The 19,909-nt window shown below is 36.3% G+C and overlaps 1 protein-coding gene across 1 annotated transcript in view; it reads right to left on the reverse strand.

Annotated features, from left to right (window-relative positions):
- Positions 1–880: 880 nt before the first annotated feature.
- ZNF804A (zinc finger protein 804A) overlaps positions 881–19,909 on the reverse strand; it is a gene marked incomplete at both ends in the record, with an annotated part of 278,660 nt that continues 259,631 nt past the window's right edge. Inside the window, 2 exons of the mRNA XM_080799650.1 lie at positions 881–4,127; positions 6,362–6,492. Coding sequence (XP_080655776.1) covers positions 881–4,127; positions 6,362–6,492 — 3,378 coding nt within the window. The remainder of the gene's footprint in view (positions 4,128–6,361; positions 6,493–19,909) is intronic.

A 19,909-nucleotide genomic window follows, 5' to 3' on the forward strand; every position in this document is an offset into this window, starting at 1 on the left:
AAATGTTGTAAGAATTTATATTGTTTATTTGCTATTTCTTGTCTACTAGTGCTGTTGCACAGTTCCTGAAAGAATACTAGGTACTTGCATATTTTTGAGTTATTCCCCCCTCAACACTAACATTACTTTAACATAATTTCCATGGTTTATTATCTAGAGGGCCAGTTGTTCAAGAAATATAGTAAACTCTGAGTATAAGCAACATTAGAACAAACAGAAAAACAAATGGTCCTGTTATACTTATTCCGAAGGAAGGTATTACAGTTTAAGTATTGATAGAGCTCCAAAGGTATTCTGTTGAGCCTCTGAGACTCAGAGATGCCAATGTACAGAAGAAACAATGTAAATCCAAAACCTACTGTTACTATACATTCCCAGGACAGTGAAAACGAACTAAAACAAAGTTTGATTTACTTAAATACTTAACAAAAATTTATTGCAAGAGATATATTTCACTGAATTTACATTTTCAAGGAACATGGTACAAAACGTAGTGCCATCAGCTTTGTCTAAACATTAAATAGGTGCAAATACACAAAGGTTAAAAAAAAACCAAGGAGCATACTTTACAACATAAATTACAGTACTATAAATATATTTTATGTACATTATACATACTCTTAAGACACCATCTTAATATACAGCATATATTGTATTGGTTTGCAAACTATTCAGTGCCTTAATAATATTATATATCAGAAACTTAAGAATTTATTTGCATCATTACACTTACAGTAAATGATTTCATATCAATGAAGCCGTATCTTGGCTAGTTTATTTCCACCATTTAAGTAGGAAATTAATTATCCACGTAGATGAGCATTTACGCACATAGCAATCGTTTCCACACGAACATTTTCTCTCCCTCCCGTGGCGATGACTAGAAGAGGGGCTGCAGTGGGATGACAGTAGGGTGTGGGGAAAGCAGAGAAGGAAAGAGGGCGTGGGGTAAAGGTGGGAAAGCCAGATGGCTAGGATGAAGAACCGAAGCTGGAATGATTGGCATCTGAGGAGGAGCAACAAAAGGTGGCTGGGTCCCAGGACAAAGCCGGGGTCCGACCGGTCCTACTGAGATCTGAGGTAAGGATGTTCTGGGGAGAGCCGGAGCCTGGGACAGAAACTGTTGGTGGGGCTGAAGCACTTTGAAGGTCCCCGCGGCCGCGGCGGCTGCTGCGGCGGCGGCGGCGGCGGCGGCCGCGTGCTGCTGCAGAACCGCGTGGTGGAGCGTGGTGACGGAGGTAGAACAGAAGGGCTGCTGCAGAGGCAGAGGCTGCAGAGGTGTGCTAGGGGGTGGGAGAGCCGCTGCAGGAAACGTGAATTTGACCTTGTTGGCCAGCATGTTGGGCGGGAGGATGTGCTGGTAGACCTCGCAGGGCAGATTTCGGAATTTCTCGTGGTTTTCTATTGGGATCAGTAGTGCCTGTTCTGGTAAAGCTAAGGGAGCCAGGATTTGCTCCGTCGTTACAAAGGTGTGACCGCTGACGTGTGCGTCCTTGAACGGTAAGGGCGGTTGTGTGTTAAGGATTCCTGAATTAAAACGCAGCCACTCCGCGGGCGCCTCGTTCATCTTTCCTTGCGGCAGGGCCTCCGCCAGTTCGTAATGGCACAGGTGGGATTTCGGTTGTGGCTGTCTAAAGTTCCTTTCAGGGTGAGGCACCTTGAAAGGAATTTGCTTCTCCTGAATATTTATATCCTCACTTCTTTCTTTGTGTGCCGGCAAGGCATTGTCCATTTCTTCTTTCGTTGGGGCGCTGGCTTCGTAGACAGATGTGGCGTGTTCGAGGAAAGTGTCTGCCGAGTCCCCAGAAGTGGTCTCCATCGCTAAACGCTCAGCCTCTCCACTGGCTTCAGGAGGAAGGGGACTGCCCGAGAGCAAAAGTTGCTTGTCTTCCCCTTGATCTGTTTGGTCTGACTTCCTCCCAGGGTTCGCAGTGTCTTGTGGTTTTATTTCCCCTTTTTGGTCTTGGCTTGCTAATTCATCCTGGTGACCTAAGGAAGAATTGCCTTTCCTGGGATAATCGGTGTTCGCTCTGAGTTCAAAAGCTTCAATTCCGATGTGGAATCGGCTTCTTTTTCTCCTCCGCTTCCTTTTAGGCTTACAGGGAGCAGAAGACCGTGGTGGTCTCCAAAATTCCTCTGGTAAATAATTCTGTCGATTTAAGCTTTCATCTGAAGAATAAGAATACGAGTGTTGTCTACGTTTTCGATGGAGTCTTTCTGATTCGTTAATGAGAGAATTATAAGCTCTTTTAACAGCCTGGTTCTGACTCAGGCAGCTCATGTCGTTTTGAAGAACTAGGCATCTGTGATCCTGACTGCAGCTGGACATTTTGGCTTTCCAACTACAGTAAGTTCTGGAGTAACTTAAATTATGTTTCCCAGAATGTATCATTGTTGGATTGGGTTGTTCATTTAAAACAACTGAGTTCTTTGTACTGTGATTTTTAGAACTGATCGCATCACTACTATTATATTCAGTGTTCTGGGCTTTACACATTTCTTCATTGTCACTTAAGTATATGGATGATGATTTGGGCCTTTGATCAGGTAACTGATGTGAGTCCAATAATTGCTCTGCAGCTAGACAGTGCTTTTCTGAAATTGTTTCCAGTAGATTTTTCCTAGTTATATCAGTGTAACTATTTTCTGATTCCATTTTGAAGCTAATTTCTGATTCTTTGGTTTTCTCCCCATGGTGATGCTGACATAATTTTTTTCTTTTTTTCTTCCTTCTACTTTTATGGAACCAGTGTTCATGAGTATCTTTCAACCTTATTTTGTTATATTTCTCATCTAGAGTGTCCTGTTTCATTTGATTTTTGGTAAAGTGGTGTTTTTTTGTTTTTCTGATCCTACAGGAAATATTTCTATTCCTCGGACCCATAGTCTCATTTTTTCCAGAATTACAGTTATTGAAGAGAGTATCATCAACCGAAGGAGGAGTGACTTGGGGGCCTTCATTTCTGCTACCTCCAACATCATAATCAATGAGTCCCGCAACAGATGTGTTCTTGCATTCTGAAACTGGTCTCTTGCAAATGTCTTCTCCTTTCTGCTGAAAAGAAATATCATTTAAGGGCAGCTTATTTTTATCTAGATTGTTGTTTAATTTAGTGGCCTTGAAGTCAAAACAGAGAGGATTACAGCTATAGGAAATTGATGGTTGAGTAGTTGTATAAATCAACATTTCTGATGGCCACTGAAGGATTGTGGATCCATCTTTGTTAAGAACTGGTACAAAGGGCTCACGTGGTCTTTTGGATAAATCTGTTTTTTTATGTAAGCTTATATTTTCCTCTTCAAAATTTGAAGGGGCCAACATCTCAGGGCCATAAGTTTTATTTGCAACTTCAACTGTAGACTCATCATTGTTCTTAACAGCTTCTTCTGTGGTAGCTTGCAAAGATAAGCAATCATTAGCTAAATCAAGAACTGTGGATTTATTTCCTAACAATTCAGAACTGTTATCACTCATAGTTATGTCTTCATTAACAATAACATCTTCCAGTGGTATTTGATCTGCTAATGGGACTGAATTTTGGCAATTATCTGCATCAGAAGATAAAGGGATTTGAAACTGGCAAAAAGAAGGTAATAAAAATGTATCTTTTTCACTAGAAACTTCTTTCATCTCTTGAGTTTGAGCAGTTTCTTTGTCAATGCACATTCCTTCTGGTGGATGAAAAGAGTTAGCTTTCTCCTCAGAACTCAAAAGCACATCTGTTGGTGAAGATAGTTGAAAATGACAAGCACCAGGGACAAATCTACTTTTTCTGCTAAATCCTTTTTCCACAGAGGCATCATCATTGTATTCAGAGAAGGCTGCAGCTGAGGACTCCAGCTTCACAGACGCTTTCTTTGGAAATGCAAAAGAAAAGCCAATTTTGTGTCTGTGGATTCCTTGGGCTTGATCCCCAAGTTGGTTATTTTTTGCTGTAATATTTGCACTTTCTGGATCTGCAGCAACAGTGGTAACATCTTTAGTATTCTCTTCATTATGAATCAAAGTATATTTGAAATCTTCCTGGCTATTAACTGCATCCACAACAACTCTTTGGGAAATTTCATTACAATTTTCTTTCACAGTAACAGTTGTTGACTTGAACATGGGGCCACTTCCAGGAGCACTACAAAAAGAAAAGTGTATATTACATCAGACACTTTTGACAAAAAAATATTCAAACATTTATATTTTAGAAATGTCATTATAAGATTTCTTTTTCAAATTTTAAAATCTTTGTAAGAGAATTACTTTCATATAGCATAGGTCCCTTCCATAGTGCTACAACTGCATTTAGTTATTGTTACTGTTTGGAATAACTTGGTCCTGCTGTGTTGCAGTTACTTTCATAGCTGTAAACAGCAGTGTCGAGGACACTCCTGTGCTCTCAACTCATTCTTCCTGATCAAAATTCTTTAGACTCATGGTCCCTTCAGTGGTATTTTGGAGTATTGTAGAATTGCTAAAATAAAATTATTTAAATTTTCAAATACTTAATATCATTAATACCAAATGGAGAATAGGAACAAAGTTTAAAAAAATTATGACTTCAGAAGGGCTGGGAATTCAGTTCAATAATTCAATCCAGCCAGTATTTACTGAAGTCTACCCCAGGCCAAGGAGAATGTTGCAGCGCAAAACTAACTAAGAGATAATACTGACTTCAGAATTTTTTTTAGACTTGTTATTCTTAATATTTAAAAATCACCCTAAGTTAAAAATAATATCATAATATATAGTAAGTATAGGACAAAAGACTACTTAAGATATAATTTCTATTTGTCATTGCAGTACACCATAAATAGTGGGTTCTTAATAAAAAGAACTGTACTGTCTGGCACAAAAACAAGAGGTTACCTGAATATCATCTTTACTGGAAGAGAATCATGATGTGCAGAATTTTCCATTCTATTAAAGTTAGTTTCTTAAAAGTTATAAATGCCCCATAATTTTTCTTTTTAGCTGAATATTTTCTTTACTTAATCTTTAACACAATGGGCTGTTTTACTACCATATTTGATATTAAGAAACAATACTGTTTTTTACTTTGCACATCTTTAGAGGCCCCAAATTAATGGGAAAAGTGTGTGTGTGTGTGTGTGTGTGTGTGTGTGTACCATGAAGTATGTACTATTATTGAAGAAAGTAATTTAGATAAGAAATTTTGCTTATTTTTTTCTTTTTTTTTTAAAGATTTTATTCATTTATTTGAGAGAGAGAGAGCACAAGCAAGACAGCACAAGCAGGGAAAAACAGAAGGAGAGGGAGAAGGAGAAGCAGGCTCCCCACTGAACAGGGAGCCTAATGCAAGGCTCTATCTCAGGACCCTGGGATCATGAGCTGAAGGCAGATGCTTAACCCACTGAGCCACCCGGGGGCCCCAGTTGGCTTCTTCTTGTGCATATCTTATTATCAACTGTAGTTTTCTCAATGTATTAGAATTTTACATCTACATTGGAATGCTACTTTAGGACTTTAAAGTGCATAGGCCCTATGATTCTCTATAACATTAAATTGCACTTGTATAATTTTTCACTTATTACCACAGAGAGTAAAAATATATGGTTGGTATGATTGAATAGCAGTTGTGTTTGTTTTTAAGTTTCCCAGAGGATTCAAAATACATTTAAATTTTGATTTTTCCGAACTTGACATCCCAAAGAATGTTATGATATGGCAATATATTCCCTACCACTTGTCTTGGGGTAGGTGGAGAGAACACTCTAAAAAGCTGTCTCCTTTTTATAATAGTTTCTTGGCCTGAATTATAAATTCTGAATTGTAACACTATAACTGTTCACTGTTAGAAACAGGTCAAAGTAACAGAGTTTTGAACTTCTAACAGTTGTAACTGTTTATTCACAGTGAAATTAATTTTGACTTGACTCTGAATTTTATAAGGTCTTCCTAACCTTTATTATTATTTTTTTTGTAAAAGTTACTTTCAAATAAAAATTCTCCAAATTTTCATTTTAAAAAAAATTTTCCTGTTAAAACTCCTTTTTTAACAAGGTCATGAGATGGTGCTCTGTTCTCTTCTTCAATCAAGTATTTTGAATTTCCAGTAAGAAACAGAATGGTTTTCAGCTAAGTGCAAATATCAGAGTAAATATGAAATTAATTTTTTTGAAAAGTAAAATTATAGGAATTATTTTTATTGAAATGTGCAATAAACAGTTGTTTGCATAAAATTTAAATGACTGTCTACAGCTCACAGAAAGCCATGAAAATGTGACTCTGTTATTCTAGGTACAGAAATAAATAGAATTGTGCCCTTTATTTCTATGTCCTTTTTTTAATTTTTTTTATTTTTTTGGTCATTATGCTTTAAGAAAACTTAAGATTTCATTGCACACTCACCACACAGTTTCCTTTCTTAGCTCGGCCAGCTTGTGCAGGCGTTGGAGTGCTTTTTCCTGTTTTCTTTCATCTTTCCTGGATTTAGATGCTACATTTCGAGCAAATTCCCTTTGTTTCAGTTCTTTGAGCCTCTATTAAGAAATATGGAAATGATTAATGGCATTTGGCTCTATGGCAATGTTAAAACTATTATTATTATTCTTGGAATTTTCCAGTACATTATCTTTGACCTCATCTAAGGAAAATACATTTGTGCCAATTCACTTCTAGTAAAAATATTTTTTGTATCTTTGGCTTGTGAAAATGCCAAAGAATGTTATTACATTATATTAAGGATATAGCTAAGCCTTAGCTAAATTGAAATTGAAAACTTTCATCTCTGCTTACTGATTTTTCTGCCAAGATTCTGTGCCTAATTCACATGGAAGTGTTGGAGTCTTGTAAACCCCTAATTTTCAAACAAATTTAATTAGCTTGTATGTTTCAATTATATATAATAAAATTCATCATTTTGATGTGCTGCATATTAGAAAGGTATCTGGCCTTTTTCATATTTTCTAAGAAGAATAAATGTTTTATGTTAGTCAATAAGGCAAATAAACTCTATTGATGTGATTTAAAACAATCCCTCCCTTCAAACATCAGCGCATTCCCCAAATAACTCAAGATCTGGGAAGAAAAGTGATAGTGATTTTTAGAAATTCTTTTTACACTGGGCATATTTTTCATTTGTAATAAAGGAGTTCATTTTTGGGGGGTTGAAAGCATTTTGGCTGGAAAAAGAGAATGTCAACTTGAATAGAATTGATAAATAGACATGTTTGTGGCATGATTTAAGAGACACCAAAGTGGTCCCATGCCCCAAATACTTTCACTATAGTTTTCCACAGAGATAGTGTATAGTTATTAAAAATAATTAAAGTACTATTGTTTTTCTCATGAAGACTTATGGTGTTATGCATTTGTGATATTTCAGAGTCTTTGAGTAGGACTCTAAGATAATAAAGCATACACTAATTACATTTTTATGAAGTGATTGAATAAAGTCTTAATAAATGCCTTATACATATACACTGGTGTATGCCAGGGGCTTAAAACAATGCCTGGTATATAAAATGCCTGATCAATAAATAGGTGTTGGTTTATATGTGAATCACTTAGATCCTCTAAATTGGGAAATTTCTGGCCTCAAAAAAAGTTAGTCATACTGATGAAATAATGTCAGACTCCTGGTGATCTTGAATTATATCTACTTAATTTCACCTACATAGAACCATAGCTTAAGCTTCAAGTAGTTTCTAATATTTGAACTAATGGGATTTATATAAGGTGTGTATATATGCATATACATAAGATTATTCCAGAATAAAGAATAATTATTTTAAAATACTATAGAATATTGATCATGAAAAAAATATCTAGAATTTGAGTATAATAGGGCAAAAAAGTCTTAACTCCAAATTTTAGGTATTCATAATCTTGGTCACCTCTATTTCCTAAAACTTTGAAGTCATAGCAAGACTTATTCAAAGATAATTATTGAACACTAGCTCTGTTAAATGGCTGTTAAATGGCTGGGATTTAAGAAAAAGATTAAGCAAAATGTCCTTACCTTTATATGGTTTGTGTCCATGTGTCTGTGAGTGTGTAAGTGTATGTGAGTGTTTGTGTATATGTATTTTTTGGAAATAAGAGAACACATACAGGAAGAGATAACAGCAGTCATTGATTGAGGTATTTTTACTGTGCAATGTAAGGACAGAAGAGGGGTTCCCAAAAAATCCCAAGAAGGTTACCTGGGAAAAGTGACATCTGATTTGGATCTTCAAGGATATAAAAAAACATGAAGAAGAAGGGTTGGATGTTGGAGGTGAAATAATAGTTCAGGGAAATTTTGTGTAAATGTAGAAATAGGAGCATGCATATTCCAAAAAAAAAAAAATGCAGATAGAAGTATGGTTAAAGAAGATTGTATGTGTAGAACTGATGAGAATTGATGAATTACCTTATCTAACCAAACCAAACCTATCACATTATGAAATGTGACTGGAGGAAACACTGAAGGATTTTAAACAATGCAGTGCTACAATGGGATTTTCATTTTGTCAAGAACCATTTCTCATCAGTGTGCATGAAATTTTGCCATGGAACAATATTAAAGATAAGGGGATGCATAAGTAGGATACTATAGTAGTCTAGGTAAGAAACACGAAGAACCTTTTCTAAGGCAGTTGCAGTAGGAAGAAAAAGTAGAATTGGTGACTTATTTGATGTGCATAATTGAGTGGCCTAAAGGGTATTACCTTTACTGAGAAATACTACTTGGCATTTCAAGAAAGAGGCATTCAATCAGGAGAGGGTTTGGGTGCTAGGAGGAGGATGCTAACAGAGAATTTGAAAGAAAATAGAGACCAAATTCTCTAAAATAAATATTTAAAGAATCAAAGTGTCAAATGAAATTAAGAAAAAAAGTTGAAATATAAGAATGTTCAAAAAAATTTTAACTCTTATTTTTAAATAATGCTATTTTAACAAATTGAGATAGTTTATTTCCTATCCTTTGGAAGACAGCAGATGACAAACAAGAAAGTCAGACTGGACTATTTTTATTAAAATCTCTAGGATACAAATTAATTTCTAATACATATAGGTATATATAATAGTAAGTTAAAAATATAATGTTTCTGACATAAGGCAAGCTTTTTTTTTTTTAAAGATTTTATTTATTTATTTGACAGAGATCACAAGTAGGCAGAGAGGCAGGTAGAGAGAGAGAGGTGGGGAAGCAGGCTCCCCGCAGAGCAGAGAGTCTGATGCAGGGCTCCATCCCAGGACCCTGAGATCATGACCTGAGCGGAAGGCAGAGGCTTTAACCCACTGAGCCACCCAGGCGCCCCAAGGCAAGCTTTTCTAAAGCAAGTATATGAAATGCCAAGAGTTTCCTATTTCTTGTTTCATATTAACCATTATGATTTGAATTAACCAGTTTCTATTGACATAGTAGTTAAAGATCAAGGAGTCCATCAATTACCAAATGCCAGTACCATTGTGTTTACTGTGAATAAGCGAATGATTGATGTGGCTGGAATCAGACTCTGGATGTGCATTTAGAGAACTGTGTATATTTAGAATGTAAATGTTTCTTTAGTCTTATAGAGGTTGTCAAGATACACCAAGCTACATTCAAGTGTCCCTACTGATGTCAGTCTCCTTCTGTGGACAAATAATTCTCTTATCTCAGTGACAGACTACGTGATATCAAGGTAAATGAGTTTGCCTAACACTGATGGTCTATTTAGCCGTAGGGCTTATGGGACAAATACTTTGGTTAGTTTTAGGCTAGAATTTATCAGCCTTGATACCTTTCTCGGATTTTTCTACAGCAAAAACAAACTCTTACATCATATTTTCTATCTAGTAGAGTAATTTTGAAAGGTAAATAATAGAAACTGAGTAAATGCTTTTGAGAATGCCAAATGGAAAGAAAACTTAAGTTCAAGTTCACACAAAGAAATATACAAGATAATACCTGTGAGACTTACAGAAATATCAATGCTATTTCAAAAGTTCCCTGAACAATTTATTGAAAGTCACTCAAAAGAAATTCTTAGTGATAAATGTCAGGACAGAGATGACAGATAGTAAGAATTAAAAAATTAGAAGAACGTTAAAAAGAATTTGTGGGAAGATATGGTCTAGCCCCAGCATTATAAAACAAATTACAATGTACCCTGGCATATGATTCTGTCTATGTTTTGGAAATACACAAATAGAGAATGGAAAACAGAATCAACATCCTTTGGTAATACTACCTCAGAGGGCCTAGTCTACTTTTCGCTGATTTACTTCTATTCGTCTAGAAAGAACCAAGATGTTGTAAGGACAACACAGGTCACTGATCCTCAGATACAGTCTCAGGAAACTCATGGAATTGGATGGGTGGGAAAGTTATGATTCTGGCCTCAAGTTAGTGGTGGTGTTTTCAGAGGCTGGCAAAACTTTAAACAATGTGAGTGCTGTGAAGTATGTAAACCTGGCGATTCATACACCTGTACCCCTGGGGCTAATAATACATTATATGTTAAAAAAAAAAAATTAAACAATGTGAGAAAAAGTGATAGAAAAAGAGAGAGAGGAAGAGAGAACCATTTAGATAACTCATCATTTTGTGCTTGGCATTTAAGTAAATTACACTGTTTTATAATTGCAAATCAAACTTCCATGAATATTCTCATATTTTGTACACTTGTCTAATTACATCCAAGAATCAGTTCCCACAAACAAAACAGTTGGAATAGAAGATACGCATTTGCACTTTTTGAGGTTTTCTAAACTGCTGTTCCTAACTTTAAACTATTTTTGTAGTCCTCCGAATTGTATATAAGAGTATACATCATATCCAATATTGGGTAGCATCGCTCTTAATTCATTTAATTAATAGGCAACAAATAATATATCATTAGTGTTTTGCCTATAATTCTTTTGTTTCCTAGGAAAGCTGGAATATTTTTATATACATATTAGCCACCCATATTTCATCTAGAATTGATATTGTTCCTTAAAATTTATTAAGCAATATTGTATATGTTACTTTGCTTGGGTCTGAAAATAAACATATAAACAAACACGGTGAACATTATGATCTGTATTTAGAGAAAGCAAAACTGAAGCTAAGCAGATTTTAGTGACTAGTCCAAAATCACATGGTAGAACCAGGACTGGAATCATGATTTCCTGGAACATTTCTTATGATTTATCTCCTATATTTATGCTGCTCTATGGTTTTCAAGCTGTGCTTTTAGGTTGGGCTGACTTGGCTGTGAGGCATATATCCATTTATCTCTCAGCAAGTATTAATTGAGTGTACATTACATGTCAGCTGTTATTCTAAGCATAGTCGATGCATCTGTGACAGAAGAAAAAAAGGTTGTTTGTTTCTTGAAATGTTCATGAGAGTTGAGAAAGACATATTAAGACATATATAAATAAGTTAGTTGTATTCTTCAGGACACAGTGAAAATTCGGTAGAAGAAACAAAGTCAAACAGAGTTCATGCAGCAAGGGGAGAGATACCAACTTACAACACAATGATGAGGGAAGGATTTCTATTAGGTGACTTTTCTGTTTCTGTTTAACAATGACCATAAACTTAATAGCTTAAAATAGCACAGATTTATTATCTCATGGCTTCTGTAGGTCAGTAGGCTTTGCTCAATCAAGGTGTTGGCCAGGCTGCATTCTCATCTGCAGCCTTGTCTTGGGAAAAATAATCTCCCAAGCTCCTGGAAGTTGTTGGTAGAATCCATTTCCTGTGGGGGCAGGGCAGAGGGCCCAGGCTTCCTATCACCTGGCAGCCAGAGCCATTCTCAGCAACTGCAGCTGCCAGGAGTTTCTTGCCCCATAACCCACTCACAAGCTATCTTACAACACGGCAGTTCTTCACCATTAGCAAGGAAGAGTCTCCATTCTGCTGAGACTGAGTCTTTTTTTTTTTTTTTTTTTTTAAGATTTTATTTATTTGACAGGGAGAGAGACAGTGAGAGACAGAACACAGGCAGGGAAAGTGGGAGAGGGAGAAGCAGGCTTTCCATGGAGCAGGCAGCCCAATGTGGGGCTCAATCCCAGGACTCTGGGATCATGACCTGAGTTGAAGGCAGACACTTAACAACTGAGCCACACAGGCACCCCTGAGACTGAAACTTATATAACACAATCTATATAAAGCAACCTAATTAATGGAGTTTTTTTCCTATTTCATCAGTTAGAAACAAATCACGGTTTCTATCCACATTCAAGGAAAGACTAAATGGGCATCAACTCAGGTTGTGTCCCTCATAGAAGGTGTGTCTCCTCATTGAAAGGTGATATTTGAGTAAAGACTGAGCTCTCCTCACACAGTCAGAGTAAAAGGGGTAGTGAGCTGCAGATTATTTTGTTTTGATTACTGTTCTTAGCTGTGTGTCAGCACTGACATTCCTTAGCTGTAAGTTTATAAAGGGTGGGAAAAGAATGATCTGAACCACAACACTAGGCAAGTGACCAATGATAGAGGAAGAAAAAAGTCAGGTGTAGTTTCCAGATAGTTCTGCACTATATGCAGGCACTACCCAAAGTGGAAAGTGCAGCATCACTGCTTGAGGGACATCCCGCAAGGACAGTGATGAAAGGAAATCCTCCCAGTGTACAAACTTTGGATCAGTGTTGTTCATTTTTCTTGGGAGGAGAAATGGCCAGAAGAGATATACTGATCCATGGGCTGTGTCCCATGGGTTGGCAGGATAGTTAGAAACTTGGGAGGAACATAATTGAAAAATTAGTGACAAGGAGGTCTGGAGAAAGGTATGTGGCTAGATCCCTCTAAATGGTCTAAGAATCTGAAGGTATTTGTGTCCTGTCTGAATGCTCCACAAAGGATCACCTCAATAGAAGACGATTTTTACATTAATGTAGATAGGATAACCTGTTCTGTGAATACCACACAGCCTGTCTCCTCAGCCACCCCTGTCACTGCCCAGTGAGCTCATGAACAAAGTGGCTATGGGGGCATGGATGGTGGTTATACATGGGGTCAGCAACATGGACTTCCACTCAACAAGGATGACTGTCTATAGCTACCTCTGAGTGCCTTATCTGCCAGGAACAGAACTCAGTAATGAGCCAAAACGAATGAACAACAACAACAAAAAAAACCCCAAATAGAAACATACTCATAAATACAGAGAAAAAACTGGTTGTTATCAGAGAGGAGGTGGGTAAGATAATAGGTAAAGGAAATTAAGAGATACACACTACCAGTTGTAAAATATAATTAGTCATGAGAGTATAAGTCCAGCATAGGGAATATTGTCAACAACGTTGTAATAACTTTGTATGGTGACAGATGGTAACTAGACTTAATCATGGTGATCATTTTATAACATTGAATCATTACTCTGTATACCTGAAACTAATATAATATTGTATGCCAACTTCAATTAAAAATTTTTAAAAGAGAAATAAAAAGTGGAAACAAAACAAATTAAAAACAGTGAGCCCTCAATATGGTACCGTTCTCCCAGGGTTGATCAGCCAGTTCCCTGGTGGCAGGTTGATTAAATTGGGACAGTTTCCTTCATGAAAATGGCAGTGTTTTATTCTTCCTCTAGATATGGACCTGTCACTTCTCCATGCAATGCTTCTGCCAAAACTATAGTCCACGGACTTACAAAATGCCTCATTTACAATCATGGTATACTACCCAGCCTTGTTTTTGATCAAGGAACTCACTTCACTGCAAATATAGAGTGACAATGGGCCTATGTTCATATAGCTCATTGATCTTATTACATTCCCTACCATCCTGAAGTAGCTTATTTGATAGAATGGTGGAATGGCCTTTTGAAGATTCCGTCATAGCTCTTTCTATGTGACAATACCTTGAATGGCTGGAGCACCGTTCTCTAGGATGCTCTGAATGAGTATCCAACATATGGTGATGTTCCTTTCATAACTAGATTGAAAGGTTAAAAATCAGGGTGTACAAATAGGGATGGTACCACTCATCCCTTTAGGAATGAAAGTTAGGGTCACTTCACAGGAGAAAGAACCACAACCAGCTGATGTGCTTGCTGAAGGCAAAGGGACTAGGCGGTGGAAGAAGGCAGATATAAATACCAACAACAGCATGTGACTAGTTACAGAAGTGAAGACTGTAATTGTCGTGGGCATTTATGAATATATATACCCTTTATTTTCTTCCCTCCTTTATCTTCTTCTTATATAACATAAGATGTATCAAATTTACACCATCGTATTTAAATACTAACTTTACATCATAGTACTAAAATTCTAGGGTATCAAGGAGAAGAGTGAACACCACCCACCCAACCACTCTGCATCCTCTTCTGAGGCCTGAATGTGTTTTTGGTTGTAGACAGCATAGCTGAATCATGTTAGGAAGCATATGACCTGTAAAGTGTGCCTACGGGTGAGAAGTTGATGAGGAGTGGACTTGTGATAGTTAACAGTATGTGTCAACCTGGCTAGGCCATATATTTGATCAACTATTTGGTCAATATTTGGTCAAAGCCAAGTATTTGGTCACATGTCCTGGTGTCACTGTGAAAGAACTTTTTGAATAAGATTAACATTTAAATCAGATGAGTGATCAGATTTATTCATTAAATCCTAGCAAAGCAGATTACCTTCCATAATTCATTCAATCAGCTGAAGGCTTTAATAGCTAAGACTGAAGTCCTTGGAGATGAAAGAACACCTCCAGATAGCCTTTGGACTTGAGACTAACATCAGCTCTTTCCTGGTGTTCCAGGCTGGTGGTCTGCCCTGCCAACTTTGGACTTGATTTCACCCACAATTGTGTGAGTGAATTCTTTAAAATCTCTCCTTGTCATTCACCTATCTATCTATCTATCTATCATCATCTCACTCTCTCTCTCTCTCTCTCTCCACATATATAAATACACACATAGTTCTGTTTCTCTGGAGAACCCTGATTAATAGAGTTTTTCACCAGAGAGTGGGTAGTCTAGCTGTGATGGCTGTGGTAAACCTTGCAAATTGCCTTCCCTTTATCAATTATATCCTTCTACCTCATTATTAGTAGAATTCCAATTTGGTGGCTAAGTAAAGTACTCAACTAAAATAGTAAAGATCTCAACCTCCTTTGTAAATAAGAATGGCAAAGTGATACAATCCTCACTAACTGAAGTAAATGTTTCTGAGGAGGATGTCCCTAAAAAAATTTTTAAAAAGGAAAGCCTCATTAGAAGAAAAGATACCTTTCTGTTTTTGTTTTGTTTTGTCTTGTTTTGTTTTTAACCATGTCATTTGCTTCCTACTCATGTGTAACTGTGAGTCTAAGAGGGCAGCAGCCTCTTAGCTATCAGCTACTGAAAATAGCTATCAGCTTAGCAGAGAAGGTCTAGATGCCAAATATAGCAGAACAAAAAAATAAAATAAAATAAAGATTCCTATACCCTAACAGCATTGTTGAATTACTAGGACTGATTATTTAGGTAGTTTTGGGGAAAAAAATCCAACTTATTTGAGTTTTCTTTTACCTGAAGCCAGATATAATTTTAACTTACATACTCATTTAGTAGATGTGGATAATTCATATTCTTAGATATATTCTTAGACATTTGCGTCTACAGATGAAGATGCTGATGACATGTAAATTCTTTCCAGTTTTTACATTCAAAGATCAATGTTTTCAATGTCACTTTTATGTTGGATTTAGATGATAGTAAATAATTGGTATAGTTAGAAAAATAATTAGAATTACCTTGTTAGGTAGTTTCCCTTCTACAAGTAAATCCATTACGGCTTTGAACTGCTCCAATACTGCTGTTATTAGTTTTGTATTTCTTAGTAAGTTAATATATCACCCACTATTACTGTTTCCACAAGCTTAAAATTTCTTTTTTTTTAATTAAATTTAATTTTTTTTCAGTTTTCCAAAAATCATTGTTTATGCACCACACCCAGTGCTCCGTGCAATACATGCCCTCCATAATATCCACCACCAGGATCACCCAAACCCCCTCCAAAACCCTCAGTTTGTTTCTCAGAGTCCACAGTCTCTCATGGTTGTTCTCCCCCTCCAATTTCCCCCCACTCACTTCTCCTCTCCTTCTCCCAATGTCCTCTGTTATTCCTTATGCTCCACAAGTAAGTGAAACCATGTGATAATTGACTCTCTCTGCTTGACTTATTTCACTCAGCATAATCTCTTCCAGTCCCGTCCATGTTGATACAAAAGTTGGGTATTCATCCTTTCTGATGGAGGCATAATACTCCATTGTATATATGGACCATATCTTCTTTATCCATTCGTCCATTGAAGGGCATCTTGGTTCTTTCCACAGTTTGGCAACTGTGACCACTGTTGCTATGAACACTGGGGTAAAGATGGCCCTTCTTTTCACTACATCTGTATCTTTGGGGTAAATACCCAGTAGTGTAATTTCAGGGTCATAGGGTAGCTCTGTTTTTAATTTCTTAAGGAATCACCACACTGTTTTCCCAAGTGGCTGCACCACCTTGCATTCCCACCAACAGTGCAAGAGGGTTCCCCTTTCTTCACATCCTCTCCAACACTTGTTGTTTACTGTCTTGTTAATTTTGGCCATTCTAACTGGTGTAAGGTGGTATCTCAATGTGGTTTTGATTTGAATCTCCCTGATGGCTAATGATGATGAACAATTTTTTTCATGTGTCTGTTAGCCATTTGTATTTCTTCTTTAGAGAAGTGACTGTTCACATCTTCTGCCCACTTTTTGATGTGATTATCTGTTTTGTGTGCATTGAGTTTGAGGAGTTCTTTGTAGATCTTGGATATCAGCCCTTTGTCTATAGTGTCATTTGCAAATATCTTCTCCCATTCCGTGGGTTGCTTCTTTGTTTTGTTGACTGTTTCCTTTGCTGTGCAGAAGCTTTTGATCTTGATGAAGTCCCAAAAGTTCATTTTCGCTTTTGTTTCCTTTGCCTTTGGAGACATATCTTGAAAGAAGTTGCTGTGGCTGATATCAAAGAGGTTATTGCCTACGTTCTCCTCTAGGATTCTGATGGATTCCTGCCTTGTGTTGAGGTCTTTTATCCATTTCGAGTTTATCTTTGTGTATGGTGTAAGAGAATGGTCGAGTTTCATTCTTCTACATATAGCTGTCCAATTTTCCCAGCACCATTTATTGAAGAGATTGTCTTTTTTCCACTGTATATTTTTTCCTGCTTTGACGAAGATTATTTGACCATAGAGTTGAGGGTCCATATGTGGGCTTTCTACTCTGTTCCACTGGTCTATATGTCTGTTTTTGTGCCAGTACCATGCTGTCTTGGTGATCACAGCTTTGTAGTAAAGCTTGAAATCAGGCAACAAGATGCCCTCATTTTTGTTTTTTTGTTTTTGTTTTTGTTTGTTTGTTTGTTTTTTTCTACATTTCCTTAGTAATTCAGGGTCTCTTCTGGTTCCATATAAATTTTAGGATTGTCTGTTCCAGCTTTTGAAAAATGCCGGTGGAATTTTGATCGGGATGGCATTGAAAGTATAGATTGCTCTAGGCAGTATAGACATTTCAACAATGTTTATTCTTCTGATCCATGAGCATGGAATGGTCTTCCATCTTTTTGTGTCTTCTTCAATTTCTTTCATGAGTGTTCTGTAGTTCTTCGAGTACAGATCCTTCACCTCTTTGATTAGGCTTATTCGCAGGTATCTTATGGTTCTTGGTGCTATGGTAAATGGAATCAATTCTCTAATTTCCCTTTGTATATTTTCATTGTTAGTGTATAAGAAATAGAAACAATCATCAGAAATTATTATCAACAGTTACATGCCAATAATTTAACCAACCTCGATGAAATGGATGCATTCTTGGAAACCTATAAACTCCCAAAACTGAATTGGGAAGAAATTGACAACCTGAATAGACCAATATCTAGTAATGAGATTGAAGCAGTGATCAAAAAACTCCCAAAAAACAAGAGTCCAGAACCTGACAGATTCCTTGGAGAATTCTACCAAACATTCAAAGAAGAAATAGTACCTATTCTCTTGAAGCTGTTTTAAAATTTCTTTTGAATTCCCAAGAGTTGTTTCTACCAAGAACTATTTTCAGTTGCTTTTGAAAAACTAAGTATGATTTCTATCTTACATAGAAGTGATACCCTTAAAGAATTACAACTCAATCACCATCTCTATTTCCTGAATCAATTTAGCTTTCTTGGAAGACACCATGCAGTGGGTACTATTAGAATATTAGCAAATATATTTCTTCAGAGGAGGTTAAGATATTCAAGTGAATGGTATCACACTTCATTGTGTAATTTCCTTCTAGTCATTATTTAATCAATGGCATTGTGCTGAGCGAACCTGTGGAAGACTCTTTTTAAAATTTCTTTTCCCATTACTATCATGAATGTGTATCATTTGGACATTTCTCATGGCAGCTTTAAAAGCATCTAATCTCTTAATGGCATATCAGATCTGAACAATATCTTTCCCCAAGGCCTCTCATTCTTTAGATTCCATTAACTCAAGTTTCTCTTTGTGGACAAAAACTCATTCTAGTTCTAATATAAAAGTCTTTGTAATCTGTATGTGTTCTGTCTAAAACTGATTTTCCAACCATTCAGTTCATTTTCTTAAGTGCTGGATTAGAAGTGTCTCGTGCATTGTAAGTGCTCATGAATGCTTGTCAAATTGAATTGGCACAGGATGGCAGTGATTAATTTCTTCGTACAATAGGAAGCTTTGAAAATTTACTAACAAAAATCTCAATAAGATCTTTGGTAGTACAAGGGAAGCAATGGAAACTCTGGTATAAAAAATATTGACACTTATATTTAAAAATACACAAACAACTTGAGGGACCTGAAACTGAACAAGAGTTAAAAATTATGGTTTGATTTTAAAAGGAAATACCATGCAGTTATTACCAATAAGAATTGTGAAATATTAGGAATATTGTTGTATTATGCTATTTTTAAAAACAGCATACTAATAACTTATAATCAAATGTATCTGCATCAGTAGAGTAAAAATTGTTGATATTTCTCTTTGTAGCATAAAATCAGAATTGTATTTTTATTTCCCACTATATGGTATTTTTCCATTTTTTTCCTTACTAGTATGTTTTACTTTGAGAAGAGATTTTTAAATTTAAATTTGAAATATGAAAATTAGATATATTTTAAAACTGAAACAAAAAGAAAAAATTATGATCCTCTCATCACATGCTTATATCTGTGGTGTAATAACTAAATTGTTCTGAATATTTCTAAGGTTTCTCAGCATGCACAAGTAAATCAATATAACCCAATAAATGGGGTGCCTGGGTGGCTCAGTGGGTTAAAGCCTCTGCCTTCTGCTCAGGTCATGATCCCAGTGTCCTGGGATCCAGCCCCGCATCTGGCTCTCTGCTCAGCAGGGAGCCTTCTTCCTCTCTCTGCCTGCCTCCCTGCCTACTTGTGATCTCTGTCTGTCAAATAAATAAATAAAATCTTAAAAAAATATATAACCCAATAAAAAAGACAAAATCAAACTCGTGAATTTTATGTACTTGATTTTTAACAATATGAAATATTTGTGGATTAATATCTTTATCATCTCTTTGGCATAAATATAGTGGAAAATAAGATACAGGGACAATAGTCAAAATCTGTGGGAAACACAATATTATACTATAGAGATATAGTTTTTTTTACTCTTTTTCTCTCTCAAAAATATTTATACAAGTGTTAAGTGACTTATCACTTAACATAAAATGAAGAAATTTTGAATGAAGGGTCAGCAAACATACCCTACTTATTTTGAATTTATTTGAATTTATTTGGAATTTATTTTGAAGTAACTTTATGGCTATGTTTTTTAGACATGTCATAAAGGCAGAATATCAATTGTGTTAATAGGCACTTTTGCCTATGATCGAAAATAACTTCTGTTTGGAAAATTGTGTTTGGGCTGAGAAGAATGTTAAGGATTTATTAACACTTGGGAAAAAGCTGTCACTGGTGACCTCCCTGTGTGAAAACTACATTTGTCTCTTACCG

The sequence above is a fragment of the Martes martes genome (genome assembly GCF_963455335.1).
Source record: "Martes martes genome assembly, chromosome: 3".
Classification (NCBI taxonomy): Eukaryota; Metazoa; Chordata; class Mammalia; order Carnivora; family Mustelidae; genus Martes; species Martes martes.